The following is a 21215-nucleotide window of genomic DNA, read 5'->3' on the forward strand; positions in this document are numbered from 1 at the left end:
GAATAGATGGGTGATAGAGTTCCCATCTGCTGACACACTTCCCAAATGTCTGCAATGGTGGGAGCTGGGATCAGGGCTGAAGTTGAGAGCAGCAAACTCAATCTAGGTCACCCACATGGTGTAAGGAACACGATTACTAGAGCCATATCTGCTGCCTACCAGGATGTGCAGTAGTAGGAAATCGGAGACATGTATCAAACCCTGGTACTCTGATATGGGACACAGATGTCTAAACCAGGGCTATATAACTGCCCTGAAATTTTATTTTGATAGGTGGTTATCTCAGTTTCCTTCCCAGAACAAAGAACTGACAATGGCATAAAATTCTTTTAAAAATACTATGCTAATGATGATTTATATCTTACTGTCTTATAACACAAGATTTCAATTATGCACATTTCTACTAGTCACTATATCTCAAATATAATGCTATAATTTATTTACTAGCTTCCTCATCTTAATTTTTAAGCTTTTTGGGCCGGCAGTGTGTGGTGTAGTAGGCTAAGCCTCTGCTGGGGGACTGGCCTCCATATTTATTATGATCCTCATGACTACCAATTACACAGTAAATGGAAACCTGGGACACACAATGGGCGCCAGTTTTAATCCTGGCTGCTCCTCTTCTGATCCAGCTCTCTGCTGTGAGAAAGCAAGGGAAGGTGGCCCAAGTCCTTGGGCCCCTGCACTTTCATGGCTCCTGGCTCCTGGCTTCAGATCTGCCCAGCTCCAGCCATTATGGCCACTGGGGGAGTGAACCAGTGGTGGAAGACTTTTCTGTCTCCTCCTCCTTCTGTCTGTAACTCTACCTCTCAAATAAAATAATCTTTCAAAAAAAATTTTAAGCTTCATTGAAGGACATTTTAAGGCTACTGTTGCCTTCCTACCTGTGAGATGAATATCTAATTATTTTTTAAATTTAGAGATTATCTTATTATCTACCTTTCTAGATAAAAATTGTTCTATATATCTACATTTTTAAATGTGTATCTCTAATTCGATATATATTTTTAAAAAAATAACTCAAGCACCATTATCACATATAATAATTAACAATAATCTTTTAAATTAATTTCAGCAGGTGGCATGCCTGGGGAAGTGATGGATGTTCCATGCCTTTTCATCATACTTTTCTTTAAGTATTTCCTCCATCTCTCCATTCCTAGGTTATATCCTTTTATAACAAATCAGTAATATCACAAGTAAACTTTTTTCCTGAGCTATATGAGCCGTTCTAGCAAATATCATACCTAAAGAGGGGGCTGTAGGAAACTCCAATTTGTAGCCAAGTCTGACAAAGTTCTAAGAAGTCTTGAGGAAAGTATGGATGCTGTTGGGATTCTCTGCTTCTGATTGGGCTCCAGAGTGGGAACCTGTCTTGTGTGATTTAGCCATAAACCTGAAACGTCTGTGCTCCTCCAGGCAATTAGTATTAGAACTGAGCAAATTGCAGGGCATCCAACTGGTATTGGATAATTGGATGGTACAGGGGGAAAAACTCACTTCCGGCGTCAAAGCAAAGTGTTTACAAACAGTATTAGAGTAGAAAAGAAACAGGAATTTTTTTTTCTTTAAAAATGCACTGTGGACTTTATTTTAAAAAAAAATGTACAAAACTAAAGATTTTGAAGAAGATTGAACTGAGCAGGAACCAATCTGCATAAGGCTTAAGGCTATTATAAATTCTTTTATCTAGTGCATTTTAGTGAAAATATTCATGAATCCAGTACTTTAGAATGTCTTCTGTATGCATGTGGACACGTTTGTTGATTGGTTAACACGACAATGAACTACTTGCTTCATATGGAGTCTTTATATATAGAAAGTGTGATATTCTTCTGGCTAGTATATGATGTGTTATGCAAAGCAAAACTCATATTTACTCTAAAGCTACTAGTTTTTATATGCTTACATTCTCCATATATCTTTTGTCAAATCTTCAGTCATGTATTGGTATTTTGTATTTGCTTTTACAACAGAATATATATTTACAGGCTTGTGTATACAATATCATAAACTAGTAATACTGATTAACAGCTTGAATTTTAAAGACATTAGCAAACTATCTACTTAAATAAATTAATGTTCAACTCAACTAATCAATTTGTTAGAATGTGAAAATTTAGTTAGCAACACATAGGATAATTCAACAAAATCGCTTGCCTTAATATATAAACAGTGTATCTTCAAGATAACTAAAATTTGGAAGTGATATCAGTTTTGCTTTTTTATATTGTGTCTTGTAGTCACTTTTGCCAACAAACAACTAGAATTTTGTTAAATTAGTTAGGCAAACAATAACAATGGTAATATTTTTATTTGGAAGAAGTGAATTTGGTAAATTGTATCCTTTCAACAATCAGTTGTAGAATCCTCAAAAAATTCAACTGTGGTCATGAATTATCTCATAATCTAAGTGCATAACAGTTTAATAACCACCCAAACATGACTTTATAGCATGTACTTTAATAATATTAGAATATCAAAACTCAGGTCCAGTATGATGGCATAGTTGGAAAAGCCACTGCCTGCAGTGCCAGAATCCCATGTGAGTGCCAGTATTTACCATGGCTGCTTCACTTCCTATCCCTACCCCTGCTAATATTAGGCCTGGGATAAACAGCAGAACATGAACGAAGCATTTGGGCCCTGAAAACCATGGGAATGACCAGGATGAAGCTCCTGGCTCCCAGCTTTGGCCTGGTCCAGCACCACCTGGGGAGTGAACTCATGGATGGAAGATCCCTCTCTTTCTCTCTTGGTCTCTCCATCTATCTCTGTAGCTCTGACTTTCAAAATAATAAATAAATAAATCTTTAAAGAAAATCAAAAGTCCATTACAAAATTACCAGGCATAATATATAGCAAAACTTATTTGTCAACACCCAGTCGCAACTGACATGATTTGATTGACTTTAGAGGGATTTTTTTTTTTGAAAATACAAATGTTTAATGTAAAAATGTTGTACAAAATTATAGAAAATAGTAAGAAAGGTAGCATAATTGACTCCTTTAATCCTAGTTTAACATGATACAAACCCGTACAATAACTACTAGTAAAATGCCCAGTACAACATGTCCTTCAGGAATATAAATCCCAACATGTTAGAAAATACATTCACAACCCTAATAGCCATGCACACAAAGGATGTACACTATGAGCTAGTTTCATTCTTTAAAGAACCTTAGACTCCCATGTACACAGTTGTAGTATGACTTGCATCTGCTGCACTCTAAAGCCCAATGCCATTTCCTGCAGCCACATTTCTAGTTCCAGAAGTTGGCACCGGTGTGTTCCTCTTTCAAAACATCCTGGATTTCAGACGTGGGCATCTTGGGCACCTTCTTGCTGCGTATCTTGCTCGTGAGGTTCTGTTGGAGAACTGAGTACCCGCAGAGCTGTGCTCAACACCTGCAAGAATATGAGCTCTTCATCACCTTGACGATCTCCAGGCTGCTGCTGGGACAGAGGAAAAGGCACCTTGTTCTCTGCGGTGTTGTGATTCTGCTACATTTGAAGCTGGACCTGGGAGGGCAGCTCCTGCCAGTAATCCGGAGGCTGCTGGGGCTGCTGAGGGTGAGTTCCCCAGCCATTCTGCTGCCATTCTTCACATAGTGGGTAACGAAAACAGCTCTTCTGCTCTGCAGCTGTTGCATCGCTCCCTGAGCACTGGGAACACTGGGTAGCAGGAAAGGCCAATCAGGCTGCATGTCCCTCATCTCAGACCTGGACCTCCCAAAATACTGTGTGTATGAAAAAGAATGAATAAATCTTGCTCCAGGAATGCCACGGGGAAAAGATCCACTGCCTATGTTCCCTTGATGCTCCAGAGCATAGCTTGGTGCCTCTTGAGCACCTCAAACCCCTGAATCCCAGGAGCTGTAGAGCGGGCTGGGAACCTCCCATGTGAGTGGAGCGGAGTAGACAGCTCCGCCCAGCACAGCCGCCTGGGCAGCTTTGGGAGACTGCTCCTGGGCATTCTGCAGGCTTACACCTGGGGGACCTTGGACAGGGAATGCATACGGCATCCTGGCTTCAAGCACTCTGGGTCTCTTCCTGATTTGTAGTTTGGCTCTTTTATTTTGGAACCATTTGTCGATTGTATAAAATGAACAATGGATTTGTTGGGCCAGTTCCTCCTTGGTTGTAAAGTCGGGATAAGGACTCTGTGCAAATGATTGATTCAGTATCTGCAGTTCATCAGGTGTAAATTTATGGCATGCTTTTCCTTGTCTTCTTCCATGTTGTGTTTCTATGTTGTCATGACCATCTCCATTGGTCTGGGAGCCCTCCTGAGACAGTGTTCCTGAGCAGTGAAGTGAGGGATGTTGGCACAGCGTTCATTTAATATAAACCTGAGATGGCTACCCTAGGCACGCCTTAGACCCAGCCGCTCTCCAGCCCCTGCCACACCCTACACACAGCTCCCTCTAGGCACCTAGAGGGAATTTTTATCATTATGTATTTTTAACATGAATGACATTTAATAAGGACAAAATTTCAAACAACTTTTAAGACATGCTCATTTATCTAACATCCTAAGAAACTTTTACAAAAAGCATCAAATATTTCCCACTGAATAAGCAGAATTTACAATTTATTGTAATATGTAAGAAATTTATGGATAAATAGCATGTGAGGGAATTTAGTAACGCTAAGGATTAATTTTCAATTCCAATTAAATAGGCCATGAAAAATAAACATTCTTCAAATTAATGATAGAAGCATGTCTATCCTCCATTACATAATACACTAACACAGAACAAAGGAGATAAAGAAATCTAAGCTGAAAAGACAAAATAAAAATGAGTACGGCATATTGGCTGACTTCATACTAAATGCACCTCTAGGATTTCCACAAGTAAACCAATTATATGAGACATGGAACTCATAGATTACAATGATATACCCCAAATCTATTAACTCTTACATTTACATTACACTTTTGTAGATTTAAGTGAATGTGCACATGTAGTTACCAGCTCTTTTAGTAAATAAACATGTGAGCTAGAGAAAAACCATTATCATCATCTGAAATCAGTCCTCTTTTCTGAGAGTGCCAACAAAAAGACATAGGTTGAAGTTAACAACAGGAGTTTAAACTTAAAGAAGAAAACAGAAAGCTGAATATGTTTACAATAGTCACAAGAAATGTACTACTATCCCAACAGTACTGAGAAACGGGAAATCTGACTTCACATGAGATGTGAAGGAGGACATGAAGGTTTCTAATATTAGAGCTTTAGTGCACCAATAACAAGACAGAGATCCTACAACATCTTTTCAGAATCTGATGTAATTCTTTGGTGAGTACCCCTTAGAAAAATATAATTTTCTAAAATACCAACTCTTGTGTATGTAATTCTTCAGTGAAGGTAAAATTTTCCTCTTGTTATAGAGATTGAAAATGCTACTGCTAATCACATGGAAATATTAGACACTTCATGAATCAATTTGGTAGAACTATTTAAATTGATGCAGATGGCTTCATTTATCTAACAAATCTAGCCTCTCTGATTAGGGAATCACAATCTCAGGGCTTACTTCTGAATTCTGGTATCTTCACTTAGGGCATTGCTACAAAAATGTTGTCCTAAACCTTAATTTCAAGATGGTTATTTGTAGAATGAGAAATGAATAACAAAAAACAGAGGCATTCTTAGACTTCTCAAGTACTGAAAATCAGAGTAAATAATCAATACAAGTATTCTATATTATCCTCATAAATACATTCAATAAATGCAAAAGATGACATAAATATGCACATGCTTTAACTTTTGAAGAGAAAATCCTAAACTCCCTATTGTGAAAACATGCTCACACAGACAAGCATGAACCTTCATAGTGGTCATCAAAAAATTTTCATCAAAAGGGGTCAGCACTGTGATATAGTGGGTAAAGCTGCCCCCTGCAATGCCGGCATCCCATATGGGCACCAGTTCAAGACCCGGCTGCTCCACTTCTGATCTAACTTTCTGCTTTAGCCTGGGAAAGCAGTTGATGATGGCCCAAGTGCTTGGGTCCCTGCATCCACGTGGGAGACCCAGAAGAAGCTTCCGGCTCCTGGCTTCAGATCGGCTCAGCTCTGGCCATTGTGGCCAATTGGGGAGTGAACCAGTGAATGGAAGACCTTTCTCTCTCTCTCTCTCTTGCTCTCTTCTTGCTTCTCTTCTCTCTGTGTAACTCTGACTTTCAAATAAATAAATAAATCTTTAAAAAATCATCATTAGGAAGAATGGATAAACAATATTGGTATATCCATATAATGGAAAACTTCTCACAGATCCATAAGAACAAACAACAGAGATGAACCTCAAAAGCATTATTTTTAGTGAAAGAATGCAGAAATAAATCTATAGGTTGTGTAAGCTCATTTATGAATTCAAGAAAAAGGCCAAATGACAGTAACAGAAAGCAGACAAATATTCTCCCAGGATCAAGCACGAAGGGAGGCCCAAAGGAAATTTTTGAGATGAAAAAATATCCTTTATCTTGATTTAGTGATGCAAACATTACAGTATAAATTTGAATGCTCATAAGTTGTAGATTTATGTGCATGTACATCTTATGTTAATAAGGGTGATGCAAATATGTAATGATGTGGCCCTGGTCACTATAACTAAAATCAACACCTAAAGGGATCCCTGTACAATAAAGTTGCATTTTTGATTTACCATTTAGATAGTAACTTATGGTAATATGAAAAAATAGGTATATTTTCAAATATACCTTGATCACATTTGTAACCTATAAAATAGTATAGAGATTAAGGTGTAAAAGAAGCTCTCTTTTAAGAAAAATTCAGACTCCAAGGGCATGAGACCTTGCTCAAGAGCCTATGCTGCTCGAATGCTTCTCTCATGGATGGAGTTGCAGAGTGGTTATGTAACTTTTCTGTATGTTTATCACAGAATGTAGACTGCTTCCAAACTCCAGTTTATAAGGCACCCCAAGCATGGCTGCTCAGTTCCCCTTTTCAATCCAACATGCACATCCTCTGTCATAAACAGGAGAGAGGATTTTCTGTAATATTTTCATAAATGAGTCATAGCTAAATCATTCAGTTATATAGAGCCACATAATGCCAAAGAACCATGTTCAATTCAACCTTCTACATCTTACTGGTAATTTTATGATATTTAAATCAATTTAGATCCATTTTCAACTTATTATCTTGGGTTGAAATATTTAAGAATCATCAATAGAGAACTTACTAAGGTCTGTTTCTTCCTAAGTTATGGTTCCTTGCTGCTAACATGCTGGTAAAGCCAGCTAATTTCATGAACGTGGATATCATGTTTACATATTTTTCATGACAAATAATTGAATATTTCCTAATAATTGTCAAATAGTCTTAGGCAAATCATTATTTGGCACTAATATATAATGGGTAGAAAAATAAATGAATTAAATTAAAATATTTATATTATTTTCCAACTTAAAGATTGTAAAAACCAATGATATTTTGTGTGTGATGATATGGAAGCACATAATTCATACCACAGAACATACCAACTAATACAACTCCACAGTCATCCCAGTAATATTCTGAAACAAGAGTTACTCAAGTTTACTCCTTATGTTACAAATTACTGTATTGCTAAAGCTAAAGAACTGCTAAGGAACCACAGTTTTTTAGCTTATTCATATTAAGAAACCTTTCTGAAGACAAATGCATCAATCACCCCAAATGTTTCCACATATTTTGTTTTTAGATTATTATTACATGAAATGTGGATAAATTTTTAAATAAAATTACAGAATTAAAATCATGAGAAGATTAACTTGGCCCAGCTAAGATGTGTTTGTTTCTTCCTATTTTCTGCATTGTTTATGATCTTGGATTAGTGGAGGTGGTTGTTGACTTAACCAAGTTTGATTTAAGTAAATATGATGTGGTAGTCCTCTTGAACATGTAAATATTCCCCAGACATTCAATAAAAAAAAACATGGTGTGCATCCTGGAGTGCATGAATCCACTACCTGGCTCCCGTTCTGATACTACAGTCCTTGGGAGGCAAAAGTATGGTTCCAGTATTTGGACCCTTGCTACCCACGTGGGATTCCTAGATTGAGCTCCTGGCTCCCAGTTACAGCTTTGCCTAAGGCTGGCTGTTGAAGGCATTTGAGAATTGAACCAGTACATCAGAGCTGTAGGTCTGTCTCTCAAAAACTAAGTACATATTTAAATAAAACAAAACAACTACAACAAAAGAGTTATCGGTACTTTAAACTGAAAAATGCTGATATTTAAACATTTAATTTTAAAATTATTTTCAGGTAGATATGCAAAAGGAAGAAAATTAAGACTGAGAAAATAGTCCATAAAAATGTCTATTGATAGAAATAAAATATTTCAAACATATGAAAGAAGAGAAAAAAAAGGATCCCAGTCTTGAAGTAGAGAAAGCAGCAAATGCAGGACATTGTAATCATCGAGATGTGAACATTAAAGTTTCTAAATTTTTTAAATCAAGGCCCACATTGTCTTTTGCTACTTTTCAATTTTTGTTATGCCAATGGCAAAGCGAGAACTGTAGATGTTAGTAATTATACACCCAGTCTAAAGAAAATTGCAGGAGAGAATACTTGCAATGCAGCTTACAGTCCACCCCCAACCTCTAATCTAAAAAAAGCAGATAAACTTAGCGTACTTTCCAGTTTAAAACAAAACACTAAATTTGTACAAAAATACACAAAAACTAAACTTCCCTGCCAGATAGCATTTTAAAAGTAAAATATTCATAATGGGTCTCAGTGATATCTTATAATAGATGTTAAGGAGGAAACCATAAATGTCTTTCCCTTATTGGCATTTCATATCCTTGCTCCTGCAACTAGCTCACGTGTCAAATCTTGACAGCTTAGGGACACTGTGCACAGAGAATGCATTGAGAATGGTGTTCCTGGAAGTGTATATAACTTGTCCTGTTGCAAAAAAGTCAAGTGGTGTAATCAATTGTGTTTATGGCAAAATATACAAATTTTCATTTGTATCCTGCTCATTTCACTTTCCTCATTTTTTTTTTTTTTTGTCCCACTCTTGGGAAACCCATATGCATAGAAAACAGAAATGAACTCAATAATACTGCTATCCATTAGATTGAGAAACTGGGAATTTCAACTCTGTGTAGCACCATTAACTACACTGAGAAAGCAGTTTTTTATGTTTTTAGTAACAAAGATTTAAAACGCATGGCAACTCTATTTTAAACTAAGGAACAATTCAGACATCTGTGGCTGATAAAACTGGAATACTACTTAACTTCTTAATGGCTTGTGAAATTTAAAAACTAATAAGGAGTAAAAAGAATACTAAGTCAAATAAACATCATAGCAACTAATGAAATTCAGAGTCTAAATTAGCACTGATGCACTAAAGTTAAATGCAGGATTTTTCTGTTTAGCATTCCCACTCTGGGATCATTATCCTTTTAACTGTACCTGCAAATTCCCCAAGCAGTGCTAGAACAAGTTGTCCAAGTTTCTCTTCAATGAACATGGCTCTTTTGGGGTCAAACTTCAACTCTTTTAAGCAAACATTTAATAGCATCTTTCTAAAAACACACAAAAATAACCACCAGCTTTTCATTAAACTTTTTCTGAAAGATTAGATTATCACTTTAACATTTTAAATAGCTGTTTCTACTTAGGTCACCATTTAAATTAGCCATATAATTTTATTTTATTTTATTTATTTATTTTATTTTATAATGTATTTTATTTTACAATGAGAAAAATAAAACTACTTGACTTTTTTTTTCTTTGTAATATCTAATTATTATGTAAGAATACTGACATGTTCACTGGGGTTATTGCTCAGTATCTGGATTTATGGAAAAAATCAAAGATATGGTTCAATATTAAGATGCAGCAAATGTTTATAGAAGATAAAATGTACAACCTAGAACTTATACATACTCTAGATTTGTTAACTCTACAACCAGGGGGATTTGGATATTACATAATAATAATATTACAAAATACAACACATACATATGTTATGTCTATTTATCTATATCTATACAAAAAGAGATCACTAAAGATAGAAGAGGAAACCTCAAAAAGTTCAAGGAAAATTAAATCAAAAGTTTAAGTATTTTTAGTAGAAAAAATTATTGAAGTCCACATAGTTTTTTCCCATAATACTTATTCTCTATTCTCTATTTTTGAAGTAAACTCATATGTATGTGCTACAAAAAATAATAACAACTAATAAATAAATATATCTCACTAAGCTGAACTGCCTTAGAATTTTATTTGGACATTCTTTTATAGTATGGTAAGTTAGTGCAAAAAATTTCAGTGGGTTTTATATGTGTATATTGTAAGTAACCCTGCTAGCCTATGTATTCTATAAATTGATCCTAAATTTACAACTCATCTTCTATAAGGCAAGTAAGAAATGATGAATGAAGTAACAGTTAATACTTTGAGTACAAAAATACCATATGGACATTGACAAACACACAATCTGTCTTGTTCAACAGGAGGAACTAAGAAAGAAAATCGTTCCAGTCTTGTGTTGCACTTGATTTACCCTCTGGGACCCATCTAGTATCTTTGATAAAATGCTGGAGCACTTGCTTTGTCAAGCTGTAATAAAATTAAGAAGTCTTACAGAGAAATTGGAACTACCTGCCCAATTAACCTTGAGTCTCATGACATTAAGCCAGACATTCTGAAGTAGAAAAACCTTAAACCAACTTTATGAGTAGCCTTATACTATTTAGACAGAAGCTTTCTGCCTTATCTCCCATTTAAAGATTCCTGGGAGTCTTTTCCAATCCTGGCCAATTTGAATTAAATCTTAGAATTAAATCTTTGATACATGCAAGCAGCCAATACACATACGTGTACACACATGCTCACACATGTTCACACACACACACATGCTCCATATAGTGATTGCCTTTAAACAAGCTACAGAAATGCAAAAAGGGAAGAAATCCAATGTTTGGAAACAATGTTGGGAATCTTTTAATATTGTAAATAAAGGAGTTGCCTATTGTTGCATAACTAACGGTGCCAAATCTCAACATAAAATAAGGACAGTTTTGTTATGATTATGATAAACATGGATCCTATGGGTCAGTGATTCAGACAGAGCACAGAATGTACAGGTTAAATCTGCCATTAAATCCAGGCCATTTGGGGTGGTAGATGAGAGGAGGACTTGTGCAGCTGGTGATCACTCAAAGGCTAACAGCTACGATCATCTAGAGTTCTTCCCTCATGTGTATGTACAGAGACGGCTCAAAGGCTTGATTCAGCCGGGACTACCCACTGGTACATGTACATGGCTTCTCCAGGTAGCTTTGTATTTCTTCACAGAAAGTGGCCTCGGGCTTCTCACAATCCTTGTGGGGCATCTTTGATCTCTGAGACAAAGTGTTCCTGCAAATGAAGAAGGTGCACAGCGTCTCCCAGTGTAGCCTCAGGAATCACAAATGTACACTTCCTCTGCCTTCGTTGGTTAGGAACAAGTCACTGAAACTATCCAGATCCCAGGGGAAAAGAATTAAATTCTACTCATTTGTCTCAGAAAGAAATGTTAAAGAAGTTGCACCCATTAAAACTGCTACTAAGTGAGGAATTTAAATACCCCAAAATATATCTGGCCCATTTCTATACTGTTATGTTGAATTTGGATTTTTATTATACTAATATTTCATGATTGCAGTGAAGCTCATGACAAAAAAGTATTGCCTGTCCTCAGGCATATAGAAAACTGCATGGTTATCATTCTGGTTTATAAAATGTGATGCATCCAGAAATTTCTTTGTTTTCATATTTTCTAATTCTTTAAAGGAAGTTTATAGATTAATATTTCTTATAATATGGTGTGAGAAACCTTGATTCTATAATTCTTGCCTTTCACTCTTTTCAGGAAATATGGTACAGTCAAAATAAGAAATTGCAAGTCACACTGGAAGAAAAGCTACAATACTAGCAGCATTAATTTTTTTTTTTCTGGGGCAGGAATTAGATAGAGCGGTTAAGTTGAAGAGTAGAATATAGTAGTAGAATATAGTAGATGCCTGCTTGTATTCCCTATCACAGTGCCTGGTCTCAAGTCCCAGCTCTACGCTTAGTTCCAGGTTCCTGCTAATGCACACCCTGGGAAGCAACAGGTAAGAGCTCAAGTATTTGGGTCCCTGTCACCTGGAGTGTGTTCCAGATTCCTGAATTTGGCCTAGCCTAGCCCGACCATTGTAGGTATTTGAGAATGATTAAGCAGATGGGAGAATCACATATTCATCCATTCTCTTGTTTCTCCGATAAACTAATAAACTTAAAAAAATAAAATCTATTCTGTTAATAAACCATGATTTATGGCTATGATATTAGGTCCATGAGAATTTTCAACAGCAAGTCTTAAAGTGAATGTTGTCTGGTTGTGGAAAAAAAAAAGACTACAGGAACTTATTGATTTATGACAATATATCTTTGATTCACAATGTATGAGACATGGCTCCCTCATATTCTGTCATTGGAGAATATGAGGAAATGAAATCTGAGTAGCTTTTTTTTTTTAACATTCTAATTAGCACACTACTGTTAATGGTAACTTCCCTGGCTGTAAAAAGCATGAAGATGCTAAATGAAAAAAAATATTACACATGTATGTTGATACATCCTATTCTTCAACTCAAATCTAAGTATTTTCAATATTTGATCACTTTGAATCCAAATATATCATAGATTGATATAATCTTTCAATTGAACATTGAAACACAGGCTTCATTGAGCCTCCACATATGTCTATCTGTAAAATAATGTTCCTTATCACACATACTACAATTCAGGAGGCACCTGTTAGTCCATTTCTCTAGCTGTTTAGAATTTGGAGAAACTGGCCGGCGCCGCGGCTCACTAGGCTAATCCTTCGCCTTGCGGCCCCGGCACACCGGGTTCTAATCCCGGTCGGGGCACCGATCCTGTCCCGGTTGCCCCTCTTCCAGGCCAGCTCTCTGCTGTGGCCAGGGAGTGCAGTGGAGGATGGCCCAAGTACTTGGGTCCTGCACCCCATGGGAGACCAGGAGAAGCACCTGGCTCCTGCCATCGGATCAGCGTGGTGCACCGGCCGCAGCGCGCCTACCGCGGCGGCCATTGGAGGGTGAACCAACGGCAAAAGGAAGACCTTTCTCTCTGTCTCTCTCTTATAAAGAATTTGGAGAAACAAAAGGAAGCAGTGATTTTTCTAAAAAAAAAGAAAATTCCACCTATCAATAATTTATGATACTTTCCCAATCCACAAGCTTATGTGATATTTAAGCAAATTATTCTTATTCCTCTATTTTTTCCAGAGTCAAAATGTGTTAGGCATTCTTTTTTGCAAAGGGAAGGTAAAAAAATATTATTGCTTTCCTTTACAGTTTACGAGAAGCAGAGTTAAAATCAGAGTGTTTAGGTTCTTGATTTTGAGGGATTACAAATTGCTTTGGTCTTCAGGATATTAAAGAGTTGAAACAGTAGTCAATGTAACCAACAACATCCTGACTGACAAGCAATGTGCACGACTTTGCCCCTTCAGGATTTGCGAGACTACCGGGCTGTTTGATGTTAGGCAGAGCCCAGAAGCCAGATGAGGGAATGATGGCTGATGCAGGGTTCACACACCCACATTGCCCACCAGGCAGCCACATCTCTTTGAAGATTTTTAGTTGATTTTGTTGATGATGAAAATCAATCTTGCCATGAAATCAGAAGGATTTACTCAAGTAGCCATCACCAAACATAGAAAATATATTCTAAAATAGAAACTGCACAAGTTATTAGCACATCAAAGACAGAAAAGTTTGCCTTGAGTTTTATCACACATTTTCAAATAAAAATCAACCAAACAGTACTTTATGTTATTTTTTCAGTTAATAATACATTTTTAGATATATATATATATATATATATACATATAGAATTGCACATATTTATGGTGTATCATGTTATGTTTAGTACTTTATATACATTAGCATTTTACATTTAACATATAATCCCCAGCATGCATAAGAACATATTCCATAATTTCAACCAAGCTCACTATCAGACATGCCAAAATACCTACCATTACAACGTAATTAATTTACAACATGGTCATTTGTAATTTTCACTTAAAATCAATAGATACATGTAATAAATATTTGGTTCCATGTGTTCATGTTTTCTCACTCCTGTCTGGGTGTATTCAGCCATTGTTGGATTTTTCTCTAACTTGTTTTGGGGAGATATTATCTTTGTTCCTGGCTGTTCAAAGATAAGCCCTTAGAACTACTGCTTCCTCTGTTCTCCCTCACCAATCTTCCCTATCAACACCACTAAAAATAGCAAAGCACTATCTGAAGCTCCAGTGAGTTACCCTGAAGATTGCTCAAAGCAACTGCTAGTGAAGCCAGCAGCTGCATGGTTATTTGGAACCAGCTGGGACATGGTATCTACCATATGGTATATGGAAAACTTAGACTTTAAAGAAATTTCAAAACTACCAGTTAATTTTCTGAGCTATTTTGAAATATTGCGAACATACAAACATTTTACTTTCTAGATTTCTCTTAGAATACTTTTTATCATTACAGATTGAAATTTAGCTTCTATTCAAGCATTCCTGGATGGTTTCAAGAAGAATTTGAATTCACATATTCTGGACTTGACCAATACAGGGAAGAAATCAACACTCTATGTTAGGATACCGCTATTGGTGTTATCTTGGACACTACTACATTGTATTTATTTATTTTTTGTTTCTGTTTTCTTTCTTTGCTCAAATAGTTATTGGCTAGGTATAATTACACTGAAAGGAATATTTCTTCATAATCACCAAAACCAAAATAACACAAATAAAAACATTAAACATGTTGACTCTTACACACACCACAAAAGCTGAAAAAGTCTTATTAGACATGAACAAAATTAAATGAGTTTGTCATTTTATCCACCTACTAATTCAAATGATCAAATACTTTTTCACTTTTATTAAAGAAATTGTTAAGCAGGTCGATATTTAATTAAATTACAAGTTTTGTCAAGGCTTGCATCATTTTGAATACCTTTGATGTAGCATAACAATGAATTTAACCTGGAGAACACGACAGGTATGGGATAAAGATTTTTTTGATTAGCTATTTTTTCCTTAGACAAATATTCAACTATCTCCTTTTCTCCTTTTATCATAAAGTTTACCTAAGGTCAATTTAAGACTACCTTGAAAAGCTCTCCAACAGCATGTTCAATGTGGAAAAACAATCTGTATTATTGATTTATCCAAAGGTAAAGCAAACAAGTTTATTAAATAATATTTTCTATAAAATCTTCTGACTATAGGACTGAAGAAGAGACTACCAAACCAGAATTTATCTGTAAGTGAACAGAGAGCATCTTGTAAAAATTTAGCCACTTTGTTAATTGAATAAAATGTGAAAATAGATGTGCAGTTGCTCGTTGATCTCCCTATCTACTTGTAAAAATTTAAATGAAAAAAACACAACTAACATTTGTACAACCAGGCCTAGTAGAGAATTTGTTGCAGAGGCTTCAGAATAATGTTTGCTCAAGAAGTCTTTGTCAACCAAAACAGAGACACATATATGTGTGTATGTGTATGTTCAAACGTGTTATATTTCAATATTATTAGATAGTAGACATCCACATGGACATGCTGAGTATGTTTGTAAATTTTTTTTTTTATAATTTTGACAGGCAGAGTTAGACAATGAGAGAGAGAAAGACAGAGAGAAAGGTCTTCCTTTTCCATTGGTTCACCCCCAAATGGCCGCCACGGCAGGTGTGCTGTGGCCAGCATGCTGCGCTGATCCGAAGCCAGGAGCCAGGCACTTCCACCCTGTCTCCCATGCAAGTGCAGGGTCTGCCATCCTCCACTGTCTTCCCGGGCCACAGCAGAAAGCTGGACTGGAAGAGGAGCAACCAGGACAGAATCCGGCACCCCAACCGGGAATAGAACCACAGGCAGAGGAGTAGCCTAGTGAGCCGTGGCGCCAACCATGTATGTAAATTTATAAACCTAGAATCTATAAGTTAAGGGAGAGATTTTAGGCTGACATCAATTTTAGCTTTAGAAGCGAAGGAATGGTATGAGCCTATGGCTTTGGGGATCTGAAACAGGAAGTGGATCTAGCCACAGGGAGTGAGAAAACTGCAAATGGAGAGAATCCCATGACTGCAAAGAACTTTTCAGTGAGTTTTAATACCAAGGTGAGCTATGAGATCCAGTAAAATCAAAATGGAATAACTTCTAATGCTCTGTAGCCGAGTAGGATAACACTTAATTAAATGGTTCAAAATAGCTAATAGAGAGGATTTTGAATGTTCTCAATATACAGAAATGATAAATGCCTGCCTGAAATGATGGATATACCAATTAAATACTGTATACATGTATTGAAAAATCACACTGAAACCCACAAACATGTACAATTACTTTATGTCAATTAAAAACAGAAATATATTTTTAAAAAGTATATTTTGGGGGCTGGCACTGTGGCGCAGTGGGTAAAGCCAGTGCCTTCAGTGCCAGCATCCTGTATGGGCGCCTGTTCGAGTCCCACCTGCTCCACTTCCAATCCAGCTCTCTGCTATGGCCTGGGAGAGCAGTGGAGAATGGCTCAAGTCCTTGGGCAACTGTACCCACAAGGGAGACCCAGAAGAAGCTCCTGATTCCTAACTTTGGATCGGCCCAGCTCTGGCCAGTGAGGTCATTTAAGGAGTGAACCAGCGGACGGAAGACCTCCTTCTCTCTCTCACTCTTTCTCTCTCTTTCTCTCTCTCTCTCTCTCTCTCTCTCTCTCTCTCTGCCTCTCTGTAACTCTGCCTTCCAATTAAATAAATAAATCTTAAAAAAATAAATAAAATAAAAAGTATATATCTACTTTAAAAAAAGGGATCACTGGGGCCAGCACTGTGGCATCCCATATGGGTGCCGGTTCTAGTCCCAGCCGCTCCTCTTCCGATCCAGCTCTCTGCTCTGGCCTGGGATAGCAGTGGTAGACGGCTCAAGTCCCTGGGCCCCTTTACCCACGTGGGAGACCTATAAGAAGCTTTTGGCTCCTGGCTTTGGATTGACGCAGCTCCAGCTGTTGCGGCCATCTGGGGAGTTAACCAGCAGATGGTAGACCTCTCTCTGTCTCTACCTCTCTCTGTAACTCTTTCAACAAAATGAAATAAATCTTAAAAAAAAAGGATCACTATCCACTTTTAAAAAGGGAATAAATATACTCTACTATAATTACTAAATAGCAACATGATTCTAATTGTCATAATAGTTAGAGATATTATCATAGATATGAGTACAGATTCTCCATCAATACCTTGTCACATGGTGGTCTCTCTCTTAGCTCTTTCTCTGTTTCACTTCTTCTCATTATCTGGTGTTCTCCTGGATCATGTATCAAAATATTGCTCCCACCACCTGTAACCTCTCCACTTTCCTTGTTTCTTTTCTAATCCATAAAAATTATCAATGCCTGAGAGCATCAAACTTATCCATTTATTATCTGCCAATGTCAAGGCAAAGAAAAAAAAAAAAACCCTAGCCATTTTTATTACTATAAATTAGAACTGCGAGTGACACATAGTATGTTCAATAAATACCTCTTCAATTAATTCATATATATCACATACTCTTTCATCAGAAGGTGAATTTTATTTATTTGTTAGAAAAAATAAAAACAGTTAAAACTGTCCTTTCTGTTCAGGTCAAGTTACTAGAAGCAAAATACAGCAAAGTAATCACTGATTCACTAAGCTTTTATCTTTATGAGTATTCAGTGTTTCCTAAGATGAATTTTTCCATATCCATGTTTGTGGTTTTATTTAGCTAAGAGTAAAGGTCTTCTCTAGATTTGAAAAAAAAAGTCTTACTTTGACAGATTTTATCATTATTAAATACTTTTATGTTATTTTGTAGAGAACAATGAAAACAGTCAAGGGATAGCCAAACATGATGGATCACCCAAAATGTAATAACAGGATTTTAAATAACAGGCAATATCAGTAAATTAAACCTAATGGAGCCTTAATACAAGCAAATTTGCTTGCTATTGGACTTTGAAATACTTATGCTAGCACCTAACATGCAAACAGAGAACAAGGAATCCAATTTGAAATTTTATGAATAGGAAAATGTCTAAATATATGAGAATAAAAAATATGCATCCATCTGTTTTAAAAGATACAGAGAGACTAGCAGAGGTTCTGGGTATACAAAGCTGACTAGGACATTTCTCCAGCTTGTGACGGCTTACAGTGTAATTGGATAATTCAGTAAAATATGCTAAGTGATAAAAAGTGAGTTAGCCTATTATAGGAATTCAGCAAGGGCCTGCTGGGAAGACAATGCCTGACCTCAATCTTACAATATGAGTATAAAAGCACACAATAAGAAAGTTATTGTGTAAGACTATGAGATGTTGGAGAACAAAAAAAATTTTGAAGAATATAAGAAATTACAGATTATTATATGGCAATTATACCTCAAATATAAAGAAAATCAAAATTGATTATAGCAGAGGGGAACAGATTATTGCATTATTAGATGTTCTTAAACACTTGTAATATTTCTTCTAAATTTGGTCAGAGAAACTTCAGGCAGGAGGACTTATAATAATACAATTATTTTAGAAATTACACACATAACAGACCAACCAAATAAATATCCAGAAGAAAGGACTAGTAAAATTATTCTTTTTTCAATTTATAGTACCAACTCTTGAGTCACTAAAAAGCATCCATACAGAGTATCTTGCTTAAAATCCAAATATAAACTTTTTTATGATAAAGATAAAATATTTCCTGCAGGATATACTGTTCAACACTGGTAACATTTCTCATTATAAATTCCTCACCTATCTGGCTGGTTAGCTCAGTTGGTTAGAGCGTGGTGCTAATAAATTCCTCACCTAAGATATCTCCTTAATAGTTTGAAGACAGAACTCTTTTGGTCAGAAACAAATGTTTAATCATTTCCTTTTCCATAATAAAATAATGTATCAAACTATAAAAATATAGGCTGACTAAGTTATACTACATATATACCCACCCTTTCCCAATGAATTTACAAAGATTCTTTTTGAATAAGTCTCTATAAATAGTTATTTCTCCTAAACATTGAACTCTAACACACAGAAAATCATCCATGTATAAAACAGAAAGCTGTGGTGCAGTTCAGATGTGAAAGAAATAATTTCAAATATCAAACTGATAAACACTTTAGTTTATTGTTCTTTAGGAGAGAGGTGAGCTGTTTAATATGGAAACATTTTGAGAAATAATCTGAATTTTAAGTTTTGCAGATGAGTATTTGAAATTGCTTTAGGTAAGAGGATAAAAACGAAATAGAGTAGAGAGATAACATGAAAGAATCATACAGTGGATATGATTAGGTGATATGATTGAAGATAGAAAAGGCATCCAGTCAGGGAGTCAAAAGGAAATCAACGCAGACATACAGAAACTTCCCACAGAGAAAGCAAAAAGGGAAAATGATTTGATGGAAACCTACAAAATGGACTTGTAGAGAATGAAAACATAGAATATACGCTGTCAACGAAGTGGGAGTAATAACTGATTTCTAAGCAGGTAGAGATAATATAATGTGCGACAGGAGGGTCCACAAAGTGAAAATCACAGCCAATGACAGAAACGCAGTGCAGGTGTGCTTGAAAAGCAATCACTGGTGTGATACTTTTCTTGCATTGTACGCAAAATATCAAATTCCAAGTTGGGTACCTTTGCTTTATCTCTCATTGATCCTTTACCCAGGATAGACATTTTAGCACCTGTTTCTTCCTGTAGCCTCTTCAAGGAGTTTCCTCTTGGTCCAAGCAATTTCCCCACAAAATTGAACTACAAAACAAAATCAATAGAACATCTGTTTTAGGGTAGAGTAAAAGGATGATTTATGCCAAGAATAATTGATGAGCTGTGGAGTTTTCAAACTTTACCTTTGAAGATTTATGCCATTCCCTCTCCCCAACCTGAAGCCATTTTAGATCTTTAACTAAGACCCATATTAAAAGGTGTATCTGTTCTTAATGGAATGCCAAGATTAGTACTATGTTAAGCGTATCATTTACTTAGATAAATAAACAGATCACTTACTATGAAAATAAAATTCTTAAGCCTTTTTTCTTCAAGTAGATGATTGAAATAAATTATTCTAATTTGTCTAGGGACCTTAAAAATCATAAAAGTTAATATTTTAAAGTGATTTTAAAAATAAAATGTAATATTCATGTGTTTTAAATATTGCCTATGTCCATATGATTTTATTACAAATTTCATGATTGGGAATAAAACAACTCAATCAATTATTGGGTTTACATTTTCTGTTAGAGTTGATCTCAGAATCAGCAAATTAGAGAAGTGAACACATAAAGGAAAGTTAAAAAAAATTAAAGAGGCCAGCTCTATAGCATAGCAGGATAAAATGCCATCTGCAACACTGGCATCCCATATGGGCTCTGGTTCAAGTCTAGGCTGCTCTATTTCTAATCCAACTCCCTGCTAATGCACCTGGGAAAGCAGTGAATGATGGTCCAAGTTCTTGGGCCCCTGCATCCAATGTGGAAGACCTGGAAGAAGCTCCTGACTCCTGCCTTTGCATTGGCCCAGCTCTAGGCAATGAGGCCATCTGGGTAGTGAACCAGCAAATGGAAGACACCTCTCTCCCTCTCCCTCTCCCTCCCCCTCTCCCTCTCCCTCTCCCTCTCCCTCTCCCTCTCCCTCTCTCTTTGCCTCTGCTTTTCTCTCTTTGCCTTTCAAGTAAATAAATAAATCTTTTAAAAAAGAATGAGATAGCTTTCTTAATTGCCCTCTCAGGAATATCAATACCAGTGTATAAAAATGTATAATAACTACAGGTTATTCCTAAACTTAAAATTACTCCACCTCTTTGTTTTCTATCTTTAATATGCATTGCACAAACCTTATTCTTTGAAAAATATGATTATAACAAAGGGCAAAATAAAAGATATATAGAAAGTCACACAAAATGTATAGTTTAATGCATTATTACAGTACAGAAACTGCTTTACCCCTCAGCTTAAAAAAATAAAACTTTAACACTAATAAGTGTGTATGTTTGTGTGTGTGTGCATGTGAAAACTGTGAAATCTTAGTATAGAGTTGGTCTTCTTTGTACAAAGTTAATTGAAAATGAATCTTAATGGAGAATGAGACTAGCAAGGGAAGGAAGAGGAGAAAGAAG

At 36.1% G+C, this 21215-nt stretch overlaps 1 protein-coding gene across 1 annotated transcript in view; it reads right to left on the reverse strand.

Moving 5' to 3' along the window:
- Positions 1–21215, reverse strand: part of KHDRBS2 (KH RNA binding domain containing, signal transduction associated 2) — a 629201-nt gene that overhangs the window by 367050 nt on the left and 240936 nt on the right. The window contains exon 3 of the mRNA XM_062187562.1: positions 19736–19852. Coding sequence (XP_062043546.1) covers positions 19736–19852 — 117 coding nt within the window. The remainder of the gene's footprint in view (positions 1–19735; positions 19853–21215) is intronic.

Source organism: Lepus europaeus, chromosome 3 (genome assembly GCF_033115175.1).
Source record: "Lepus europaeus isolate LE1 chromosome 3, mLepTim1.pri, whole genome shotgun sequence".
NCBI classification, from domain to species: Eukaryota; Metazoa; Chordata; class Mammalia; order Lagomorpha; family Leporidae; genus Lepus; species Lepus europaeus.